The sequence below is a fragment of the Bombina bombina genome, chromosome 4 (assembly GCF_027579735.1).
Source record: "Bombina bombina isolate aBomBom1 chromosome 4, aBomBom1.pri, whole genome shotgun sequence".
Classification (NCBI taxonomy): Eukaryota; Metazoa; Chordata; class Amphibia; order Anura; family Bombinatoridae; genus Bombina; species Bombina bombina.
The window spans coordinates 1,016,061,968-1,016,087,580 of NC_069502.1; the positions used below are offsets into that span (position 1 = coordinate 1,016,061,968).

Below are 25,613 nucleotides of genomic sequence, written 5' to 3' on the forward strand. Positions count from 1 at the left end.
AGACTCACACCTCACACCAGCACAGCCATTCTACAAGTATATCATCAGACTACAGAGATTTGAAAAAAAAAAAAAAACATTTTACAAGCCTCACACCTCACATCAGCACAGCCATTCTGCAAGCATATCATCAGACTACAGAGATTTGAAAAAAAAAATTTTTTTTACAAGCCTCACTCCTCACATCAGCACAGCCCTTCTACAAGCATATCATCAGACTACAGAGATTTGCACGCACTAGCCCTCCAGTCCCTTCCCACCACCAACCCACCCTAGTGTTTACTTTAATATATACACTCACCTTCTAACAGTAATTATGTGCAGCTGTCACTAATAATCCAGAATAGAGAAACCACTTCAGACTCATAGCCTTTGTACTGACATTTCACCACATTATTTTACACTTTTCAAAACCTCTTTTGCTTAGTCACCAAACACTTTTTTCCCTATGTCATCACTCACTCTCAATTCAATCTGCCTTATGTCAGACTTATTTCCATTCTCCCTTACCTTCTGTGTTCATTCCCTCTCCTTTAGATTGTAAGCTTGAGAGCCTCTCTATCTGTAGGCCACTTTGTATTTAAAGTGAACTACTACTGATTGTGCTCAAGGGCAGGGCATTCCTCTCCTTTTGTATAACTCATTATTGCACCTACAACTTTAATGTACCCCAATACTGTACTTGTTTGTGTATTTAATGCATCCCTGTAATGTTTTTTATTCTTTGTATAGCGCTGCGTAATCTGCTGGTGCTTTATAAATAAATGATGATAATAATAATAATAATAATAATAATGCTGCGACATGTGTGAGATGAGTCTCTGTCAGTGAGTGAACAGTCAGTTTCCTTAGCGGTCGATCAACACGGACCTTTTTTCTCTCTAGTGCAGGGGAGTTCCTTCATGGCACTCCATGTGACCGGGTGTGGCCTCTTTAACTTCCTCTCTCTTGACCGGCGGTTGTAGGAGACGAAGTGGTTTCTCTGCGGTCCGGGTGGTAAGTGCCCTAGCCATTGGGATATAAAGTTAATCCCTCTTTAATTAAACCCTCTGAGGGTTTTCCGTCCCGCGAGGTGCGTTCCCTACACTCATCTCTGATTGCACATGCAGCTTACCACGCCCTGCTAAGCGCAAGCGAAAGGTGAAACATAGCTATCAGAGTTTCCCGGTCCCCATTAAAATGGCTAATATTATTAAGAATGAATGGGAGAAACTTGGTTTGTCATTTTCTCCCTTCTACTTCTTTTAAGAAGCTATTCCCCATTCCGGACTCGCAGTTTGAGCTGTGGGGAGCCATTCCTACGGTGGATGGTGCTATCTCCATGCTCGCTCAGTAAACTACTATCCCGCTCAAAGATAGCTCTTCGTTCAAGGAGCCCATAAAAAATTGGAGTCCATGTTGAGAAAGATGTTCCAACTGATGGGGTTCATTTTTCAACTGGCAGCGGCAGTCGCTGTGGTTGCTGGAGCTTCTACCTATTGGTGTGACGCTCTGGCTGCTATGGTCGAGGTGGAGACACCCCTTGAGGAGATACAGGAACGCATTAAAGCCTTAATGGTAGCTCATTCGTTCATCTGTGATGCAAATATGCAGATTATTCGCCTTAATGCCAAGACATCAGGTTTTTCTGTTCTAGCCCCTAGGGCTCTGTGGTTAAAGTCATGGTCCGATGACATGACTTCCAAGTCTAGATTACTTTCCCTCCCGTTTAAAGGGAAGGTTCTTTTTGGTCCAGGCCTGGACTCTATCATTACCACAGTCACGGGTGGCAAGGGTGCTTTCCTGCCGCAGGATAAGGAGAATAAGCCTAAGCGATCTACCTTTCGTCCTTTTGTTCGGACAAGTCTCAACGCCAGTAGCCTGCCGCAAAAACAGAGCAGTCCAAGGGATCTTGGAATCCAGCTCAATCTTGGAACAAAACCAAGCAGAGCAAGAAGCCCGCCGAGACAAAATTGGCATGAAGGGGCGGCCCCTGATCCGTCTCTGGATTGCGTAGGGGGCAGACTATCTCTTTTTGCGCAGGCCTGGATAAGAGACGTTCAGGACCCTTGGGTTCTGGAGGGCATAGCCCAGGGTTACAGGATAGGATTCAAGACTCATCCGCCCAGAGGCAGATTTCTCCTGTCAAACCTATCAACAAGTCCAGAGAAGAGAGACACCTTCCTAGGATGCATGAGGGATCTCTCTTCTCTCTGAGTAATCGTCCCAATCCCTCTAGTAGAAAGAGGTCTGGGATATTATTCAAACTTTTTCGTGGTCCCAAAGAAGCAGGGCACGTTTCGCCCAATTCTGGACCTAAAGTGTCTAAACAAGTTTCTGTCAGTCCCATCATTCGAAATGGAGACGATCAGGTCGATTCTGCCAATCCACAGGGATCACTTCAGGCTCCTAAGATTCACATTTCTGGACCAACACTTCCAGTTTGTGGCCCTACCATTTTGTCTGGCGACTGCCCCAAGAGTCTTTACGAAAGTTCTGGGAGCACTGCTCGCGGTGGCGAGAGCCAGAGGTATTGCAGTGGCTCCTTATCGGGACAATATCCTGGTCCAGGCTCCGTCCTGCAGTCTTGCGGAGGAACACTCGAGGGCTCTTCTCCTTCGATCCCACGGATGGAAGATAATCAAATGAAAGAGTTCTCTGGTTCCCAGCAACAGAGTGGAATTCCTGGGTATGATAATAGATTCCTTATCCATGAAGTTATTCTTGACAGATCAGAGACGTTGCAAGCTTGCGTCCAGCTGTCTTGCCCTTCAGACCTCCTCAAGGACATCTGTGGCCAGGTGTATGGAGGTGATTGTTCTCATGGTATCCAGCATAGATGTAATTCCATACGCCAGGTTCCATCTTGGTGGATCCGTCCAGGACAACTGTCCAAGGGGACATACTTCCTGAGACCATCCTGGGAGATTGTGACCATGGACGCAAGTCTATCAGGATGGGGAGCTGTTTGGGGTGCCAGAAAGGCACAGGGCAGTTAGACTAGAGAGGAGTCGAGTCTACTGATAACCGTTCTGGAACTCCGAGCGATATTCAATGCTCTGAGGGCTTGGCCCTCCCTGGGGTCGTCCCGATTCATCAGGTTCCAGTTGGACAACATTACCTCTGTGGCTTACATAGACCATCAGGGGGGAACGAGAAGCTCCCTAGCCATGAGAGAAGTATCTTGGATTCTGGAATGGGCAGAGAACCACAATTGTTCGCTCTCAGTGATTTACATTCCGGGTGTGGACAACTTTTCTCAGCAGACAATCGTTTCATCCAGGGGAATGGTCTCTCTATCCCGAGGTGTTAGCGAAGATCTGCAACAGATGGGGGATGCCGGAGATAGACCTCATGGCGTCCAGACTCAACTTCAAGCTACCCAGATATGGGTCGCGGTCCAGGGATCCCCAGGCAGAATTGATAGATGCTTTAGCGGTGCTCTGGGAGTTCAACCTACCTTACATTTTTTCACCGTTGCCACTTCTACCTCGTGTAGTGGCCCGCATCAAGCAGGAGCAAGCTTCGGCTATTCTGGTTGCTCCGTTGTGGTCGCGAAGGACATGGTTTGCGGATCTGGTGGGGATGTCATTGTCTCTATGGAGGTTACCCTGTCGCGGAGATCTGCTGGTTCAGGGTCCATTTCTACACCAAAATCTCGATTCTCTGAGGCGGACTGCGTGGAGATTGAACGCCTAGTCTTAGCCAAGAGAGGATTTTCATAGAGAGTGATTGATACTCTCATTCAGGCCAGTAAGCCGGTCACTCGGCCCATCTATCATAAGGTGTGGAGGACCTACTTGTCCTGGTGTGAGGAACGTGGTTATCCCTGGCACAATGTTAGGGTATCCAGGATTCTGGCCTTTCTCCAGGATGGACTGGATAAGGGTCTTGCTGCCAGTTCCTTAAAGGGTCAGAATTCAGCTTTATCTGTACTGTTACACAAGAAGCTAGCGGAGCTTCCTGCTATTCAGTCCTTTGTTCAGGCTCTGTCTAGGATCAGACCTGTCTTTAGAAATTCTGCTCCTCCTTGGAGCTTAAACTTAGTTCTTAAGATTTTGCAAAGGGCTCCGTTTGAGCCTATGCATGCGCTTGACATTAAACTACTTTCCTGGAAAGTTCTATTTCTACTGGCTATTACATTGGCTCAGAGAGTCTCTGAGTTAGCGGTCATGCAATGTGAGCCTCCTTACCTGGTTTTTCACTTTAAAAAGGCTGTTCTTCGCACTGGATTGGGGTTTCTTCCCAATGTTGTGTCGAATCGTAACATCAATCAGGAAATAGTAGTTCCTTCCTTGTGTCCTAACACTTCTTCATCAAAGGAAAGGTTGCTTCATAATTTGGATGTTGTTGGGGCCTTGACGTTTTATCTTCATGCCCCAATGTAATTCAGACTGACTTCGTCTTTATTTGTTGTGTATTCGGGGAAGCGCAGGGGGCAGAGGGCCTCTTCCACTTCACTGTCTTTTTGGTTTAGGAGCATGATCCGTCTGGCCTATAAGACAGCGGGACATAAGCCTCCTCAGAGGATTACGTCTCATTCAACTAGGGCTGTGGCCTCTTCTTGGGGCTTTAAGAACGAGGCTTCTATGGAGCAGATTTGTAAGGCGGCGACTTGGTCTTCTTTACATAGTTTTGCAAAATTTTACAAATTTGATGTTTTTGCTTTGGCGTAAGCAGCTTTTGGGAGAAAGTTTCTGCAGGCTGTGGTGCCCTCAGTTTAGGTTCCGCCTCCTTTTACCCTCCCGTTTTTTTCATTCAGTGTTCTCTAGAGCTTGGGTATTTGTTCCCACAAGTAATGAATGAAGCAGTGGACTTCCCCATTAAGATGAAAAACATAAATTATGCTTACCTGATAATTTAATTTCCATCCGTGGGAGAAGAGTCCACTGCTCCCGCCCGTTTCTCCGGTGGGCGGACCTAAATTTAATTTTATTCTTCTGGCACCATTTATACCCTGATATTTCTCTTACTGTTCCTTGTTCCCTTGGCAGAATGACTGGGGGATGAGAGGAGTGGGGGAGGTATTTAAGCCTTTGGCTGGGGTGTCTTTGCCTCCTCCTGGTGGCCAGGTTTTTAATTCCCACAAGTAATGAATAAAGCAGTGGACTGTCCTCCCACAGATGGAAATGAAATTAACAGGTAAGTATTTTTGTGCATTACAGCACATTTCTAAATATTTAAATTGTTATTTAAGTGTTTTAAATAGTGAACATGGAATACTATTATTTATGATGCATGTAGTCTATAATCACCTCAATTATATAGCATTCTCCTATCTTTAATACATATACAAAATGTACAAGTAATTCAGTATTTCACTTAAATCAGAATTACATGCCATTGATTAACAGATATTTAAACCTAATGTATAATACATGTACTTGAAAAAAATGCTTTTTTTCACACATTTACTTGATTTTACAACTGCATGTTTTATATCTTCAAACACGTTGTTTAATTAGGCACAATTTCTCATACTGGAAAGCTCTGTAAAAAATTATCAAAGTAGGTGAAATATAATTTCATTCCCACAAGATAAAAAAGTTCAACTGCTGTCTGTAAATTTATTTTTCCTTCTTAATACAAATAGAGTCCACAGCTGCATTTCTTACATGTGGGAAATACTGAACCTGGCCACCAGGAGGAGGCAAAGACACACCAGCCAAAGGCTTAAATACCTCCCCCATTTCCCTCATCTCCCAGTCATTATTTGCCTTTCGTCACAGGAGGTTGGCGGAGTAGTTCCTTATGGAGGGTAGTACACTGAGAGATGGGACTGGAGTTTTAAGTAGTCTTGTCAGCCTCTCAATGAGAGCGTTGATGAAAGTTAGAGTATGGAGATGCATGGAGAGTCTTTCTGCGAAACCATTCAGACTCCTATTAACAGCTCCTAAGCATTCACCGTTGACGAGTTTCACTGCCTGCTTTTCTTCACTCAAGTCCATTTTAGAAGCGCTGCTACTATCTGTCAAACTTGATGGACCTTGTTTCTGTTCCACGGCATAGATTCCGTTAAGGATCGTTTGCAATATCTGTAAAAATTGAAATGCTAGAAGACAGGGTCACAGTGTGGCTCCTTTTATCTATACGGAATCAAGGGTTACTATCTCCTGAGAGGGATTATGAACAGTTGGGTTTAATCATATATGCTTTATTTGATTTTATGCTACTTTATGTGTAAGATGTTTATGGGCTCGTAGCCTGAGATGGAACTTGCAGGTTTCACTTTCACTTTGAAGGTTGCACAGCTTAAAAGCTTGGTGCACTTTTTCTCATAGCATAGATGGTCCTGCATTGCACACCATGTGACCGGAATGGTCGAGGCTTCCATTGACCGAGTTACTACCGGAGAGGAGTTTTATCTCTGTTCTGTTTGGGTCATAGTAGGTGGTAAGTGCCCCAGCCATTGGGGGGGGGGTATAAAGGTGCAATTTTGTTTATTTAAAATAAAGTTTGTTTTTTCTGTGCATGCTGAGGCAGTGGAACGGCGATCATTTGGATCTGTCTCAACAGATTTCTCTGGACAACCGGTTGAGAGAATCACTCTCTTGGTGGCTCTGTCCGGATCACCTGTCCTAAGGGACATCCTTTTTAAGACCATCCGGGTTGACTGTGACTACGGACCCAAGTCTGTCAGGAGGGGGAGCACCAAGAAGGCGCAGGGTCTGTGGACGCAGGCGGAGAGTTTCTTCCCATTCAACATTCTAGACTTTTGGGCAATATTGAATGCTCTGAAGGCTTGGCCCCTACTGGGCTCGTCCTGAATGATCTAATTCCAATCAGACAATATAACCTTGGTGGCTTACATCAACCATCAGGCGGGAACGAGAAGCTCCCTAGCAATGAGGGAAGTATCTCGGATTCTGGAGTGAGCGGAGACCCACAACTGTTCGTTGTCAGCGATCCACATTCCGGGTGTGGACATCTGGGAAGCGGATTTTCTCGACAGACAATCCTTTCAGGGGGAATGGTCTCTCCATCCCGAAGTGTTTGCGGAGATATGCAACAGGTGGGGAACGCCAGAGATAGATCTCATGGCGTCCCATCTCAATACCAAGCTACCTAGATATGGGTCGATGTCTAGGGATCCTCAGGCGGAGCGAATAGATGCATTAGTGGTAATTTGGAGGTTCAATCTAATTCTCTTTTCCTGACATTTAATCTCCTTTCTCGAGTGGTGGCTTGAATCATACAGGAGCTGGCGTCGGTGATACTGATTGCTCCATCGTGGGCCGTAAAGAATATGGTTTGCGGATCTAGTGGTGATGTCATCACCTCCTCCTTGGAGGTTACCTTGTTGCAGGGATCTCCTGGAACAAGGCCCCTTTCTTCAACAAGATCTAAATTCTTTGAGGCTGACTGCGTGGAGATTGAACGCTTAGTCTTAGCCAAGAGAGGGTTTTATGAGAGTGTTATTGATACTCTCTTTCAAGTTCGTAAGACGGTTACTTGTTGCATCTATCATAAGGTGTGGAGGACCTACTTATTCTGATGTGCAGAGCGTGGTTTGTCCTTGGAGTTTAAATCTTGTTCTTAAGGTTTGCAACAGGCTCCATTAGAGCCTATGCATGAGGTTGACATTAAGTGTTTGTCTTGGAAGGTTCTTTTTCTACTAGCTATTGCTTCTGCGTGCAGAGTCTCTGAAATTGCTGCCTTGCAATGTGACCCTCCTTATCTGGTGTTCCATGCTGATAAGGCTGTTCTACGAACTAAGTTAGGATTTCTTTCTAAGGTTGTGTCAAATCACAACATTAGTCAAGAAATTGTGGTTCCTTCCTTATGTCCTAATCCTTCTTCATCGAAGGAACGCTTACTGCTTAAGCTGGATGTGGTTCGCGCCTTAAAGTTCTTCTTCAGGCTGCAAAGGTATTTAGACAAACTTCTTCTTTGTTTGTTTGTTGTCTATTCTGGGAAGTGTAGGGGTCAGAGGGTCTCTTCAACTTCCTTATCTCTTTGGTTGAGGAGTATCATCCGCTTAGCATATGAGTCAGCGGGTTTTAAGCCTCCTCAGAGGATTACAGCTCATTCTACGAGAGCAGTGGCTTCCTCTCTTCAAAATGAGCCCTCTATGGATCAGATTTGTAAGGCGGCTACCTGGTCCTCCTTACATACTTTTCCTAAATTTTACAAGTTTGATGGGTTTTTTTTCTGCTGAAGCAGCCTTCGGGGTTTTGCAGGCTGTGTGGTGCCCTCCTTTTTACCCTCCTGTTAGCATTCAGTGTCCTCTGGAACTTGGGTATAATTTCCCACAAGTAAGGAATGCAGCTGTGGACTCTCCCTGTATTAAGAAGGAAAACATAAATTATGCTTACCAGTTAATTCCCTTTCCTTCTGTACAGGGAAAGTCCACAGATCCTGCCCATGATCTATGATGGGCGTCCCTAAATTTTAATTTATTCTTCTGGCACCTTTTTCACCCTGATATTTCTCCTACTGTTCCTTGTTCCCTTGGCAGAATGACTGGGGGATGAGGGAAGTGGGGGAGGTTTTTAAGCCTTTGGCTGGGGTGTCTTTGCCTCCTCCTGGTGGCCAGGTTCAGTATTTCCCACAAGTTAAGAATGCAGCTGTGGACTCTCCTTATACAGAAGGAAAGAAAATTATCTGGTGGGCACAATTTATGTTTTTTAGATCTTTTTTCCAGTATTGGAAACTTATTTTCAGTGATTATGCAAAATTGTCATAGTTTCTACTATTTAGAAAAAGTATATTCAAGGTCTTATCTTAATACCTTTTTTATATTTCAAATTAATTGTTTAATTCTGTTTGCTGAAATTTTATTACCTCCTGCAATTATTTTCAAGTTATTTATATACCCTAAATTGCCAAATGTATGTACTGCAGGGAACACGTTTCCACTTCTCCAGAGTTCAGTGGCGGCATTCTTTACACCATTCCATCTGACGCTCGGTATTGCATATTTTGATGTAAGGCTTGTGTACAGCTTTTGGGCCATGGGAACCTATTTCATGAAGCTCCCAAAGCACAGTTCTTCTGCTGATGTTGCTTTCAGAGTCAGTTTGGAACTCTGTAATAAGTGATGCAACAGATGATAGCGGATTTTACGCGATATGTGTTTCAGCACCTGGCGGCTCTGCTCTGTGAGTTTGTGCGGTCTTCTTGGCATGGGCTGTTGTTACTCCTAGATGATTCCACAGTACAAAAATAGCACTTATAGCTGACCAGGGCAGATCAAGTATGGCAGAAATTTCTCAAACTGATTTGTGGCATAGGTGGAATCATATGACAGTGCTACTGAGTTCTATTTAATAAAACTTATTGTAGTGCCAATAGTTGTCTGCGGAGATTTTATGGTTATATGCTGAATTGTATGCACCTGTTAGCAATGGGTGTGACTGAAACAACTGAACTCAATAATTTGCAGGGGTGTCCCCATACTTTTTGACATATACTGCCCATTGTTTGATAGTTCTATATCTATTCCCAGTTGGCCTCACAGAGAAAATTAGATTGGAAAGGCTTAGGAAGGAAGCCAAATATAATCTTATCTGAGCTGTCATACAATGTTTTCACATGGGGATTCTTATGGACTTAAAATTAAACCTATAAATCTCTTACTTTTCTTTCTTGATTTTAAAATAGTTTAGCAGCATTTCCAAAACTGGACTACGCCAAATTTCTACACTTTACAGTTGAACAAGCATTTCATTTTTTAAGCTTATAGAGAATTATATTTATAATATATACATTTATACAACTTAAATAATTAGATATCTTTGTTGCTACACATTGTATTGTAGTGGCACACATAAGCTTTGTTTTCAAGCTTTAAAGTGTTTTAATTACAGCTTTTTAAATTGTCAGTACTTCATCATTATATCTTTAACATTCTTTCTGTTAAACACCTAGAGTTATTGAACTCCATTCTCCCTCGCAGCTGATCTTCTAGTTTCTACCATGAGTCACTGCTTTTCCTTTGACCCCTCTGTTATTAGAGACCTCAGCAGGCGAATCACCACTTATTATTTTGCAACAGAAGCCAATCTTAAACTGGATCGTACATATGTTCCTGCTAACATCAGATCAAATGAATAGCAAAACTGTACAAATCGTGTAATTGAAAAATGCACCATCTTCTTGATGCTTATTTATTTCTTTTTATTTTTCTTTGCTTTAGGGCTTGCTTCAAAAACGTCAACAAATTATTTTTTTTCCCTTCCCTATTGGATTAATAATATTTATCTGAGTTGACATTTTCTTGCAATTTATCCAAGAGCATAAAGTCACCACAATTTCCCACTATGCTTTTGCTTACAAGTTTTGTAAATACGAAACGTTTTGTTTTTTTATCTTCTAAATACTTCTATATGAGAATAATTATTTTTTATATGTAAATTATAAAATGTATATAATACTTCAAGTACAATATATCTTGGAACCATTTCCCCCCCATTATTATATGGTACCCTGTGTAGGTAAGTGTATTGTTTTTTGCATTTAAAGCCGTTTCATATATTGTTTTCTTCTTTTTATTTTAATTTCAGTCTCCTATATGTAAAGAAATTGTGGATCTGTCAAGATCCACCCCAAGGAAACGTGTCCTGCCAGATTGGATGTTGCAAGGAGATCTTAAGATTCAAAGCCTTTCATCCCCTGATATTAAAGCGGGTAAGTAATTTAGTGTGAATTTATAAGAAAAATCAATTTGCAGCTTATCTCTGTACAGATGACTGTTCAGTGTTCAGTTAGTTCATTGAGGATATTTTATTTTTCAATTTTTGCACAGTGCATTCATTATCTTTTTGTAGTTTAAAGGGATACGAAACCCAATAATTTTATTTTGTGATTCAGGCTGAGCATGCAATAATAAACAACTTTTACTTATTTTAACAAATTTACTTCGCTCCCATGATTTTTTGTTGAAGAAATACCTAGGTAGGTGTTTAGAGCAGTACATGGCAGGAAATAGTGCAGTCATCTATTGCCATTGCATGTGGATAACATTCTTATATAGTGCTGCAGGCACATGCACACTCCTAAGCTTAGCTCCCTGCTTTTCGACAAAAGATACCAAGAAAACAAAGGACATTTTATAATAGAAGTAAAATAAAAAGTTGTTTAAAATTACATGCTACACTTAGCCACCAATCAGCAAGTGCAACCCAGGTGCTGAACCGAAAATGGGCTGGCTTCTAAGCTTACTTCTTGCTTTTCAAAAAAATATAGCAAGAGAACGAAGACAAATTGATAATAGGAGTAAATTAGAAAGTTGCTTAAAATGTAATATAGGGCTGAAACAACTAATCAACTTAATAGATAATAATTGATAATGAAAATCGTCAACAATTTTCATTATCGATTAGTTGGTCAGTCGATTAGTTGGGCTGCTTGCAGCACGCAGCGTGCATGTGTGTAGAGTGAGGAAGAGAGGAAGACGCGCCGTGGGACAGTTCACTTTGCTCACGCTGCGCTGTGAGGTAGGTCTCCCCCCCGATTATTTAACTTAGTTGTTTTCTTGCTTAATACACATGCAGGCTGCAGCGTATCTAGGGCTGCAACTAACGATTATTTTTATTATCGATTAGTTGGTCGATTATTTTTTTCAATTAATCGGTTAAAAAAATATATAAAAAAACACAAAAAATAAATAAAAATATTATTAGAGCAGATGTGGACTGGTTTCAAGTTCAACCTCTCTCTCCGTTGCTGGTTCCAGAGAACCAAAAACTAAAATGACTTATTTTTCCCAACATTATTTTAAAAATTGTTTAGGTTTACATGGGATGTCATCATGATTATGCTCCCAGTGGGATTGTAACATAAACAGAGAGGTACTAAAATGTTCCTTTTCAATTTTCTGATTTTCTATCCTCTAAGAAGTATTGGTGTCTGCAAGTAAACGGTGAGAAATAAATTAAGGACTCTTGGTCCGCTCTCTCTAAAGGCTAAGCACATTTTATTGGGTTGTAAGTATAATTAACAGGAACTGCTATATACAAATATAAACCTAATGTATAATCTTCCTTCCTTACATGTTAAACTCTGCAGCTGGTATTAGTAATGGGAAATACATGGGAAACCACTACTTTTTACAGTACATTGTAATTTATTTATTGTTTTAAAACAAATGATTATCTTGCTCAATCAGGGAGAATTTCTCCCCTAACAGATGTGGGACAGAAAATGGAATGGACATGAATTTCTGTGTGTGTGTCTCTGTGAGAGCTGGAAATTGGAGTAGCAATTAGTATGGTTGGTCTGTAGTGTACCAGACAAATGCTCCCCCACTAGACTAACAGGGGGGGAATATTACTTTTTTCTTATAAAAAAGTATTGTCTTATAAAAAAGTATTGCAGGATCTGCAAGCCATTCAGCCAAGTCCAATATATATTTATTTTATTTTAAACAAAAAAGGCAACTTCCAGTACGCCCTAAGAAGGCTTCCTAAGCGCTGGAATAAATGAATGGTAACTGTCCCTGATGTCCCTGCCCAAACAGCCCTTCCCAACACACGCCCGCACAGCCTCTTTCTCCTGTTAAGTGTAGTCAGTCCACGGGTCATCATTACTTCTGGGATATTAACTCCTCCCCAACAGGAAGTGCAAGAGGATCACCAAAGCAGAGCTGCTATATAGCTCCTCCCCTCTACGTCACACCCAGTCATTCTCTTGCACCCAACTAATAGATAGGATGTGTGAGAGGACTGTGGTGATTATACTTAGTTTTTATATCTTCAATCAAAAGTTTGTTATTTTAAAACAGCACCGGAGTGTGTTGTTCCTTCTCAGGTAGAATTTGAAGAAGAATCTACCTGAGCTTTTGGATGATTTTAGCCGGCGTAGCTAAGATTCATTTTGCTGTTCTCGGCCATTCTGAGGAGTGAGGTAAACTTCAGATCAGGGGACAGCGGGCAGGTTCACCTGCAAAGAGGTATGTTGCAGTATATTATTTTCTGAGGAATGGAATTGACTGAGAAAATACTGCCAATACCGATATAATGTAAGTTCAGCCTTAAATGCAGTAGTAGCAACTGGTATCAGGCTGTTTATGTATATATGTGTACACTTCAGTATTCTGGGGAATGGCACTTCTCTGGGTAATACTATATGCATATAATTTTTAGCCTAACTTGCAGTGGGAACGTCTAGCAACAGGCTGTTTAATGACATTTCATGTTATTTGATTTTAAACGTTTTTGCTGGCATGCTAAATTGTTTAATTATCTGAGGTACTGGGTGAAAAATTGTTTTTGGGCACTGTTTTTCCACTTGGCTGTCGTTTATTTTAATTTAAGACAGTTTACTGAACTTCCCTCACTGCTGTGGGTGAGGGGGAGGGGCCTATTTTGACGCTTTTGCTACGCATCAAAAATTCAGTCAAAAGTCTGTTTCTCTTCCTGCATGATCCGGATCGTCTCTACAGAGCTCAAGGGTCTTCAAAAATTATTTTGAGGGAGGTAATCACTCACAGCAGACCTGTGAGATTGTGCTTTGACTGTGATAAAAAACGTTTATATTTTGTACATTTTTTTCTGCTATTAAGGGTTAGTTATCCATTACTAATGGGGGCAATCCTTTGCTAAATTTATGCCTTTACCGGGAAAATTTTTTCCGGTTCCTTATTATTAAACTGTCATAATTTTTTTCTGTGCTTCTTAAAGGCACAGTGCGTTTTCCATATTACTTGTAATTTGAGTGAAAAGTATTTCCAAGCTTGCTAGTTTAATTGCTAGTTTGTTAAACATGTCTGACTCAGAGGAATATCTCTGTGCTATATGTGCAAAAGCCAAGGTGGAGCCCAATAGAAATTTATGTACTAATTGCATTGATGCTACTTTGAATAAGAGTCATTCTGTACAAATTGAACATCATTCACCAAACAACGAGGGGGAAGTTATGCCGACTAACTTGCCTCACGTGTCAGTACCTGCATCTCCCGCTCGGGAGGTGCGTGATATTGTAACGCCGAGTACTTCAGGGCGGCCATTACAAATCACACTACAGGACATGGCTAATGTTATGACTGAAGTTTTGTCTAAATTACCAGAACTTAGAGGTAAGCGAGATCACTCTGGGGTGAGAACAGAGTGCGCTGATAATATTAGGGCCATGTCAGATACTGCGTCACAATTTGCAGAACATGAGGACGGAGAGCTTCATTCTGCGGGTGACGGATCTGATCCAAATAAACTGGATTCAGACATTTCAAATTTTACGTTTAAGCTGGAAAACCTCCGTGTATTACTAGGGGAGGTGTTAGCGGCTCTGAATGATTGTAACACAGTTGCAATACCAGAAAAAATGTGTAGGTTGGATAAATATTTTGCGGTACCGTCGAGTACTGACGTTTTTCCAATACCTAAAAGACTTACTGAAATTGTTACTAAGGAGTGGGATAGACCCGGTGTGCCTTTCTCACCCCCTCCTATATTCAGAAAGATGTTTCCAATAGACGCCACCACACGGGACTTATGGCAAACGGTCCCTAAGGTGGAGGGAGCAGTTTCTACTTTAGCTAAGCGTACCACTATCCCGGTGGAGGATAGCTGCGCCTTTTCAGATCCAATGGATAAAAAGTTAGAGGGTTACCTTAAGAAAATGTTTGTTCAACAAGGTTTTATATTACAACCCCTTGCATGCATTGCGCCTGTCACGGCTGCAGCAGCATTTTGGTTTGAGTCTCTGGAAGAGACCCTTGTATCAGCTCCATTAGATGAGATTACTCACAAGCTTAAAACCCTTAAGCTAGCTAATTCATTTATTTCTGATGCCGTAGTACATTTAACTAAACTTACGGCTAAGAATTCCGGATTCGCCATTCAGGCACGCAGAGCGCTGTGGCTAAAATCCTGGTCAGCTGATGTCACTTCTAAATCTAAATTACTTAACATACCTTTCAAAGGGCAGACCTTATTCGGGCCCGGTTTGAAGGAAATTATCGCTGACATTACAGGAGGTAAAGGCCATGCCCTGCCTCAAGACAGAGCCAAACCTAGGGCTAGACAGTCTAATTTTCGTGCCTTTCGTAACTTCAAGGCAGGAGCAGCATCAACTTCCTCTGCACCAAAACAGGAAGGAGCTGTTGCTCGCTACAGACAAGGCTGGAAACCTAACCAGTCCTGGAACAAGGGCAAGCAGGCCAGAAAACCTGCTGCTGCCCCTTAGACAGCATGAAGTGAGGGCCCCCGATCCGGGAACGGATCTAGTGGGGGGCAGACTCTCTCTCTTCGCCCAGGCTGGGCAAGAGATGTCCAGGATCCCTGGGCGTTAGAGATCATATCTCAGGGATATCTTCTGGACTTCAAAGCCTCTCCCCCAAAAGGGAGATTTCATCTTTCAAGGTTGTCAACAAACCAGATAAAGAAAGAGGCGTTTCTACGCTGTGTACAAGATCTTTTACTAATGGGAGTGATCCATCCGGTTCCGCGGTCGGAACACGGACAAGGGTTTTACTCAAATCTGTTTGTGGTTCCCAAGAAAGAAGGAACCTTCAGACCAATCTTGGATTTAAAGATCCTAAACAAATTCCTAAGAATTCCATCGTTCAAAATGGAAACTATTCGGACAATCTTACCCATGATCCAAAAGGGTCAGTACATGACCACAGTGGATTTAAAGGATGCCTACCTTCATATACCGATTCACAAAGATCATTACCGGTATCTAAGGTTTGCCTTCCTAGACAGGCATTACCAGTTTGTAGCTCTTCCATTCGGGTTGGCTACGGCTCCAAGAATCTTCACAAAGGTTCTGGGCTCTCTTCTGGCGGTGCTAAGACCGCGAGGAATTTCGGTGGCTCCGTATCTAGACGACATTCTGATACAAGCGTCAAGCTTTCAAACTGCCAGCTCATACAGAGTTAGTACTGGCATTTCTAAGGTCGCATGGGTGGAAGGTGAACGAAGAGAAGAGTTCTCTCTTACCACTCACAAGGGTTCCCTTCTTGGGGACTCTTATAGATTCTGTAGAAATGAAGATTTACCTGACAGAAGACAGGTTAACAAAGCTTCAAAATGCTTGCCGTGTCCTTCATTCCATTCAACACCCGTCAGTGGCTCAATGCATGGAGGTAATCGGCTTAATGGTAGCGGCAATGGACATAGTACCCTTTGCACGCCTACATCTCAGACCGCTGCAATTGTGCATGCTAAATCAGTGGAATGGGGATTACTCAGATTTGTCCCCTACTCTGAATCTGGATCAAGAGACCAGAAATTCTCTTCTATGGTGGCTTTCTCGGCCACATCTGTCCAGGGGGATGCCATTCAGCAGACCAGATTGGACAATTGTAACAACAGACGCCAGCCTACTAGGTTGGGGCGCTGTCTGGAATTCCCTGAAGGCTCAGGGATCATGGACTCAGGAGGAGAGTCTCCTTCCAATAAACATTCTGGAATTGAGAGCAGTTCTCAATGCCCTTCTGGCTTGGCCTCAGTTAACAACTCGGGGGTTCATCAGGTTTCAGTCGGACAACATCACGACTGTAGCTTACATCAACCATCAAGGAGGGACAAGAAGCTCCCTAGCGATGATGGAAGTATCAAAGATAATTCGTTGGGCAGAGTCTCACTCTTGCCACCTGTCAGCGATCCACATTCCTGGAGTGGAGAACTGGGAGGCGGATTTCCTAAGTCGTCAGACTTTTCATCCGGGGGAGTGGGAACTTCATCCGGAGATCTTTGCCCAAATACTTCGACTTTGGGGCAAACCAGAGATAGATCTGATGGCGTCTCGCCAGAACGCCAAGCTTCCTTGTTACGGGTCCAGGTCCAGGGACCCGGGAGCAGTCCTGGTAGATGCTTTGACAGCACCTTGGACCTTCGGGATGGCCTATGTGTTTCCACCCTTCCCGATGCTTCCTCGATTGATTGCCAGGATCAAACAGGAGAGAGCATCAGTGATTCTGATAGCGCCTGCGTGGCCACGCAGGACCTGGTATGCAGATCTAGTGGACATGTCATCCTGTCCACCTTGGTCTCTGCCTCTGAGACAGGACCTTCTAATTCAGGGTTCTTTCAAACATCAAAATCTAATTTCTCTGAAGCTGACTGCTTGGAAATTGAACGCTTGATTTTATCAAAGCGTGGTTTTTCGGAGTCAGTTATTGATACCTTAATACAGGCTAGGAAGCCTGTTACCAGAAAGATTTACCATAAAATATGGCGCAAATACTTACATTGGTGCGAATCCAAGAGTTACTCATGGAGTAAGGTTAGGATTCCTAGGATATTGTCTTTTCTACAGGAAGGTTTAGAAAAGGGTTTATCTGCTAGTTCCTTAAAGGGACAGATCTCAGCTTTGTCCATTCTTTTACACAAACGTCTGTCAGAAGTTCCAGACGTTCAGGCTTTTTGCCAGGCTTTGGCCAGGATTAAGCCTGTGTTTAAAACTGTTGCTCCACCATGGAGCTTAAACTTAGTTCTTAACGTTTTACAGGGTGTTCCGTTTGAACCCCTTCATTCCATTGATATCAAGCTGTTATCTTGGAAAGTTCTGTTTTTGATGGCTATTTCCTCGGCTCGTAGAGTCTCTGAGTTATCAGCCTTACATTTTGATTCCCCGTATCTGATTTTTCATTCAGATAAGGTAGTTCTGCGTACTAAACCTGGGTTTTTGCCTAAGGTTGTCACTAACAAGAATATCAATCAAGAGATTGTTGTGCCATCATTGTGTCCTAACCCTTCTTCAAAGAAGGAACTACTTCTGCACAATCTAGATGTAGTCCGTGCCCTGAAATTTTATTTGCAGGCAACTAAAGATTTTCGCCAAACTTCTTCCCTGTTTGTCGTTTATTCTGGACAGAGGAGAGGTCAAAAAGCTTCTGCTACCTCTCTCTCTTTTTGGCTTCGTAGCATAATACGTTTAGCCTATGAGACTGCTGGACAGCAGCCTCCTGAAAGAATTACAGCTCATTCCACTAGAGCTGTGGCTTCCACTTGGGCCTTTAAGCACGAGGCCTCTGTTGAACAGATTTGCAAGGCTGCAACTTGGTCTTCTCTTCATACTTTTTCCAAATTTTACAAATTTGACACTTTTGCTTCTTCGGAGGCTGTTTTTGGGAGAAAGGTTCTTCAGGCAGTGGTTCCTTCCGTATAAAGATCCTGCCTGTCCCTCCCGTCATCCGTGTACTTTAGCTTTGGTATTGGTATCCCAGAAGTAATGATGACCCGTGGACTGACTACACTTAACAGGAGAAAACATAATTTATGCTTACCTGATAAATTCCTTTCTCCTGTAGTGTAGTCAGTCCACGGCCCGCCCTGTTTTTTATGGCAGGTCTAAATTTTTAAATTATACTCCAGTCACCACTGCACCCTATAGTTTCTCCTTTCTCGTTTGGTTCTCGGTCGAATGACTGGGTGTGACGTAGAGGGGAGGAGCTATATAGCAGCTCTGCTTGGGTGATACTCTTGCACTTCCTGTTGGGGAGGAGTTAATATCCCAGAAGTAATGATGACCCGTGGACTGACTACACTACAGGAGAAAGGAATTTATCAGGTAAGCATAAATTATGTTTTTTAGCTCCCTAAGATAAAGAGCTGTGTGAGAGGGAAAGACACACACTGTGTTAAAAGCTTAGGCCTAAACATAGGAAAAATGTTGCGAACTTGTGAGCTAACTTAGTGACCGGCATCTGCAGGCACCATGTTATATTTTTGAAAGATAAATAAACATGGTACCTGCAGATGCCGGTCACTAAGTTAGCACTTAAGTTTGGAAACTTTTTCCTATGTTTAGGCCTAAGCTTTTAACACAGCGTGTGCCGTTCCCTCACACATTTCTTTACCTTGACAGCACTCCCAGGTCTCGCTGCCGAGTGCTAGCAAGCACTATAAGAATCCTGAGCCACCCTGCGGGCTGCGCGTGATCTGAGACGGCTTGAGTTTGCAGGATAAGTTACTGATGCCCCATCTACACAGCCCTTCTCAACAAACCCTTCCCAACAAACGGCCGCACTCTTATAGGACCGATCTGGTCTGGTTTATGGTTGTCATACTTCCTGCTCTGCATGACTTGAAAATTATAAATGACATGTAGGATGCAGTCAGCTTATTTTGTGGAAAGTGAAGTTGGTTCTTGTGGGACAAGAGACCAGAAACCCATTTGGTCAAATTTAGGACAGTCGGGAACAGCATAACTTAGCCCTTTAAAAAATTAGTGAGAGACTGACCAAATTCAGGACTCTCCCTAACGGAGCAAAATAGAAAAATATGGACATACTGCCCAATTCAGTCCCTAAAAATAGGGACTTCTGGACTCTGTAACAATACATATTGTCCAATCATCTTTTACAAATAAAATTAAAGGGGCAGTCAATACCAGAATTTGTGTTTAAAAAGAAAGATAATCCCTTTATTACCCATTCCCCAGTTTTGCATAACCAACACAGTTATAATAATACATGTTTCTCTTGTTAAGTGTATCCAGTCCACGGATCATCCATTACTTGTGGGATATTCTCCTTCCCAACAGGAAGTTGCAAGAGGATCACCCACAGCAGAGCTGCTATATAGCTCCTCCCCTCACTGCCATATCCAGTCATTCTCTTGCAACTCTCAACTAAGATGGAGGTCGTAAGAGGACTGTGGTGTTTTATACTTAGTTTTTTTCTTCAATCAAAAGTTTGTTATTTTTAAATGGTACCAGAGTGTACTGTTTATCTCAGGCAGTATTTAGAAGAAGAATCTGCCTGCGTTTTCTATGATCTTAGCAGAAGTAACTAAGATCCTTTGCTGTTCTCACATATTCTGAGGAGTGAGGTAACTTCAGAGGGGGAATAGCGTGCAGGTTTTCCTGTAATAAGGTATGTGCAGTTAAAATATTTTTCTAGGGAATGGAATTTGCTAGAAAATGCTGCTGATACCGAAGTAATGTAAGTAAAGCCTTAAATGCAGTGATAGCGACTGGTATCAGGCTTATTAATACAGATACATACTCTTATAAAAGTGTATTTTAAAATGTTTGCTGGCATGTTTAATCGTTTTTTAAATATGTTTGGTGATAAAACTTATTGGGGCCTAGTTTTTTCCACATGGCTGGCTTGAATTTTGCCTAGAAACAGTTCCCTGAAGCTTCCCACTGTTGTAATATGAGTGGGAGGGGCCTATTTTGGCATTTTTTTGCACAGCAAAAATTACAGACACAGACATCCAGCTTCTTCCTGCATGATCCAGGACTTCTCTGAAGGGCTCAAAAGGCTTCAAAAGTCGTATTGAGGGAGGTAAAAAGCCACAGTAGAGCTGTGGCAGTTGTTGTGACTGTTTAAAAAACGTTTTTGTCATTTGTTATTCCGTTTTTGGTATTAAGGGGTTAATCATCCATTTGCAAGTGGGTGCAATGCTCTGCTAACTTATTACATACACTGTAAAAATTTCGTTAGTGTAACTGCATTTTTTCACTGTTATTTCAAAATTTGGGAAAATTTGTGTTTCTTAAAGGCGCAGTAACGTTTTTTATTTTGCTTGTAAACTTGTTTTAAAGTGTTTTCCAAGCTTGCTAGTCTCATTGCTAGTCTGTTTAAACATGTCTGACACAGAAGAACCTACTTGTTCATTATGTTTGAAAGCCATGGTGGAGCCCCATAGGAGAATGTGTACTAAATGTATTGATTTCACCTTAAACGGTAAAGATCAGTCTTTATCTATAAAAGAATTATCACCAGAGGGTTCTGTCGAGGGGGAAGTTATGCCGACTAACTCTCCCCACGTGTCAGACCCTTCGCCTCCCGCTCAGGGGACGCACGCTAATATGGCGCCAATTACATCAGGGACGCCCATAGCGATTACCTTGCAGGACATGGCTGCAATCATGAATAATACCCTGTCAGAGGTATTATCTAGATTGCCTGAATTAAGAGGCAAGCGCGATAGCTCTGGGTTTAGGAGAGATACAGAGCACGCAAATACTGTTAGAGCCATGTCTGATACTGCGTCACAGTATGCAGAACATGAGGGCGGAGAGCTTCAGTCTGTGGGTGACATCTCTGACCCGGGGAAACCTGATTCAGAGATTTCTAATTTTAAATTTAAGCTTGAGAACCTCTGTGTATTGCTTGGGGAGGTATTAGCTGCTCTGAATGACTGTAACACAGTTGCAATTCCAGAGAAATTGTGTAGGCTGGATAGATACTATGCGGTGCCGGTGTGTACTGATGTTTTTCCTATACCTAAAAGGCTTACAGAAATTATTAGCAAGGAGTGGGATAGACCCGGTGTGCCCTTTTCCCCACCTCCTATATTTAGAAAAATGTTTCCAATACACGCCACTACACGGGACTTATGGCAGACGGTCCCTAAGGTGGAGGGAGCAGTTTCTACTTTAGCAAAGCGTACCACTATCCCGGTTGAGGACAGTTGTGCCTTTTTCAGATCCAATGGATAAAAAATTGGAGGGTTACCTTAATAAAAATGTTTATTCAACAAGGTTTTATTTTACAGCCCCTTGCATGCATTGCGCCTGTCACTGCTGCGGCGGCATTCTGGTTTGAGGCCCTGGAAGAGGCCATCCAGACAGCTCCATTGAATGAAATTATTGACAAGCTTAGAACGCTTAAGCTAGCTAACTCATTTGTTTCTGATGCCATTGTTCATTTGACTAAACTAACGGCTAAGAATTCCAGATTCGCCGTCCAGGCGCGTAGGGCGCTATGGCTTAAATCCTGGTCAGCTGACGTGACTTCAAAGTCTAAATTACTCAACATTCCTTTCAAGGGGCAGACCTTATTCGGGCCTGGCTTGAAGGAAATTATTGCTGACATTACTGGAGGCAAGGGTCATACCCTTCCTCAGGACAGGGCCAAATCAAAGGCCAAACAGTCTAAGTTTCATGCCTTTCGAAATTTCAAGGCAGGAGCAGCATCAACTTCCTCCGCTTCAAAACAAGAGGGAACTGTTGCTCATTCCAAACAGGCCTGGAAACCTAACCAGTCCTGGAACAAGGGCAAGCAGGCCAGAAAGCCTGCTGCTGCCCCCAAGACAGCATGAAGGAACGGCCCCCTATCCGGAAAGGCGTGGGCAAGAGATGTTCAGGATCCCTGGGTGTTGGAGATCATATCTCAGGGATATCTTCTGGACTTCAAAGTTTCTCCTCCACAAAGGAGATTTCATCTTTCAAGGTTATCAGCAAACCAGATAAAGAAAGAGGCATTCCTAAGCTGTGTGCAAGACCTCCTAGTAATGGGAGTGATCCATCCAGTTCCGCGGACGGAATAAGGACAGGGATTTTATTCAAATCTGTTTGTGGTTCCCAAGAAAGAGGGAACCTTCAGACCAATCTTGGATCTAAAGATCTTAAACAAATTCCTCAGAGTTCCATCATTCTAAATGGAAACTATTGGGACCATCCTACCCATGATACAAGAGGGTCAGTACATGACCACAGTGGACTTAAAGGATGCCTACCTTCACATACCGATTCACAAAGATCATCATAGGTTCCTAAGGTTTGGCTTTCTAGACAGGTATTACCAATTTGTAGCTCTTCCCTTCGGGTTGGCCACTGCCCCGAGAATTTTTACAAAGTTTCTGGGCTCACTTCTGGCGGTTCTAAGACCGCGAGGCATAGCGGTGGCTCCGTATCTAGACGACATCCTGATACAGGCGTCAAGCTTTCAAATTGCCAAGTCTCATACAGAGATAGTTCTGGCATTTCTGAGGTCGCATGGGTGGAAAGTGAACGTGGAAAAGAGTTCTCTATCACCACTCACAAGGGTCTCCTTCCTAGGGACTCTGATAGATTCTGTAGAGATGAAAATTTACCTGACGGAGTCCAGGTTATCAAAACTTCTAAATGCTTGCCGTGTCCTTCATTCAATTCCACGCCCGTCAGTGGCTCAGTGCATGGAAGTAATCGGCTTAATGGTAGCGGCAATGGACATAGTGCCATTTGCGCGCCTGCATCTCAGACCGCTGCAATTATGCATGCTAAGTCAGTGGAATGGGGATTACTCAGATTTGTCCCCTCTACTAAATCTGGATCAAGAGACCAGAGATTCTCTTCTCTGGTGGCTTTCTCGGGTCCATCTGTCCAAGGGTATGACCTTTCGCAGGCCAGATTGGACAATTGTAACAACAGATGCCAGCCTTCTAGGTTGGGGCGCAGTCTGGAACTCCCTGAAGGCTCAGGGATCGTGGACTCAGGAGGAGAAACTCCTCCCAATAAATATTCTGGAGTTAAGAGCAATATTCAATGCTCTTCTAGCTTGGCCTCAGTTAGCAACACTGAGGTTCATCAGATTTTAGTCGGACAACATCACGACTGTGGCTTACATCAACCATCAAGGGGGAACCAGGAGTTCCCTAGCGATGTTAGAAGTCTCAAAGATAATTCGCTGGGCAGAGTCTCACTCTTGCCACCTGTCAGCGATCCACATCCCAGGCGTAGAGAACTGGGAGGCGGATTTTCTAAGTCGTCAGACTTTTCATCCGGGGGAGTGGGATCTCCATCCGGAGGTGTTTGCTCAACTGGTCCATCGTTGGGGCAAATCAGAACTTGATCTCATGGCGTCTCGCCAGAACGCCAAGCTTCATTGTTACGGATCCAGGTCCAGGGACCCGGGAGCAACGCTGATAGATGCTCTAGCAACTCCTTGGTTCTTCAACCTGGCCTATGTGTTTCCACCGTTTCCTCTGCTCCCTTGACTGATTGCCAAAATCAAACAGGAGAGAGCATCGATGATTCTGATAGCGCCTGCGTGGCCACGCAGGACCTGGTATGCAGACCTAGTGGACATGTCATCTCTTCCACCATGGACTCTGCCTCTGAGGCAGGACCTTCTAATACAAGGTCCTTTCAATCATCCAAATCTAATTTCTCTGAGACTGACTGCATGGAGATTGAACGCTTGATTCTATCAAGGCGTGGCTTCTCCAAGTCAGTCATTGATACCTTAATACAGGCTCGGAAGCCTGTCACCAGGAAAATCTACCATAAGATATGGCGTAAATATCTTTATTGGTGTGAATCCAAGAGTTACTCATGGAGTAAGGTTAGGATTCCTAGGATATTGTCCTTTCTCCAAGAGGGTTTGGACAAAGGCTTATCAGCTAGTTCTTTAAAAGGACAGATCTCTGCTCTATCTATTCTTTTGCACAAGCGTCTGGCAGAAGTTCCAGACGTCCAGGCATTTTGTCAGGCTTTGGTTAGGATTAAGCCTGTGTTTAAAACTGTTGCTCCCCCGTGGAGCTTAAACTTGGTTCTTAAAGTTCTTCAGGGAGTTCCGTTTGAACCCCCTTATTCCATTGATATTAAACTTTTATCTTGGAAAGTTCTGTTTTTGATGGCTATTTCTTCGGCTCGAAGAGTCTCTGAGTTATCTGCCTTACATTGTGATTCTCCTTATCTGATTTTTCATTCAGACAAGGTAGTTCTGCGTACCAAACCTGGTTTTTTAGCTAAGGTGGTTTCTAACAGGAATATCAATCAAGAGATTGTTGTTCCATCATTGTGTCCTAATCCTTCTTCAAAGAAGGAACGTCTTTTGCATAATCTGGACGTAGTCCGTGCCTTGAAGTTTTACTTACAGGCTACTAAAGATTTTCGTCAAACATCTGCCCTGTTTGTCGTTTACTCTGGACAGAGGAGAGGTCAAAAAGCTTCGGCAACCTCTCTCTCCTTTTGGCTTCGGAGCATAATACGCTTAGCCTATGAGACTGCTGGACAGCAGCCCCCTGAAAGGATTACAGCTCATTCTACTAGAGCTGTGGCTTCCACCTGGGCCTTTAAAAATGAGGCCTCTGTTGAACAGATTTGCAAGGCTGCGACTTGGTCTTCGCTTCACACCTTTTCTAAATTTTACAAATTTGACACTTTTGCTTCTTCGGAGGCTGTTTTTGGGAGAAAAGTTCTACAGGCAGTGGTTCCTTCCGTTTAAGTTCCTGCCTTGTCCCTCCCATCGTCCGTGTACTTTAGCTTTGGTATTGGTATCCCACAAGTAATGGATGATCCGTGGACTGGATACACTTAACAAGAGAAAACATAATTTATGCTTACCTGATAAATTTATTTCTCTTGTAGTGTATCCAGTCCACGGCCCGCCCTGTCCTTTTAAGGCAGGTCTAAATTTTAATTAAACTACAGTCACCACTGCAACCTATGGTTTCTCCTTTCTCGTCTTGTTTCGGTCGAATGACTGGATATGGCAGTGAGGGGAGGAGCTATATAGCAGCTCTGCTGTGGGTGATCCTCTTGCAACTTCCTGTTGGGAAGGAGAATATCCCACAAGTAATGGATAATCCGTGGACTGGATACACTACAAGAGAAATAAATTTATCAGGTAAGCATAAATTATGTTTTTACTTCTGTGATTACCTTGTACCTAAGCTTCTGCTGACTGCCCCCTTATTTCAGTTCTTTTGACAGACTTGCATTTTAGCCAATCAGTGCTCACTTCACGTGCTTGAGCTCAATGTTATCTATATGAAACATATGAATTAATGCCCTCTAGTGGTCAAAATGCATTCAGATTAGAGGCAGTCTTCTAGGTCTAAGAAATTAGCATTTAGCCTAGGTTTAGCTTTCAACTAAGAATACCAAGGGACCAAAGCAAAATTGGTGATAATAGTAAATTAGGAAGTTGTTTAAAATGACATGCCCTATTTAAACCATGAAAGTTTTTTTTTGGACTTGACTGTCCCTTTAAATATCTTTGAAATGCAAATAATGGCGGCAATAAT

At 42.9% G+C, this 25,613-nt stretch overlaps 1 protein-coding gene across 3 annotated transcripts in view; it reads left to right on the plus strand.

The window, feature by feature from the left end:
- The window catches only part of APLF (aprataxin and PNKP like factor), a 1,047,939-nt gene that overhangs the window by 315,110 nt on the left and 707,216 nt on the right, over positions 1 to 25,613 (plus strand). For all 3 annotated transcript variants that reach the window (XM_053712114.1, XM_053712115.1, XM_053712116.1), the window contains one exon: positions 10,485 to 10,608. In XM_053712114.1, coding sequence (XP_053568089.1) covers positions 10,485 to 10,608 — 124 coding nt within the window. The remainder of the gene's footprint in view (positions 1 to 10,484; positions 10,609 to 25,613) is intronic.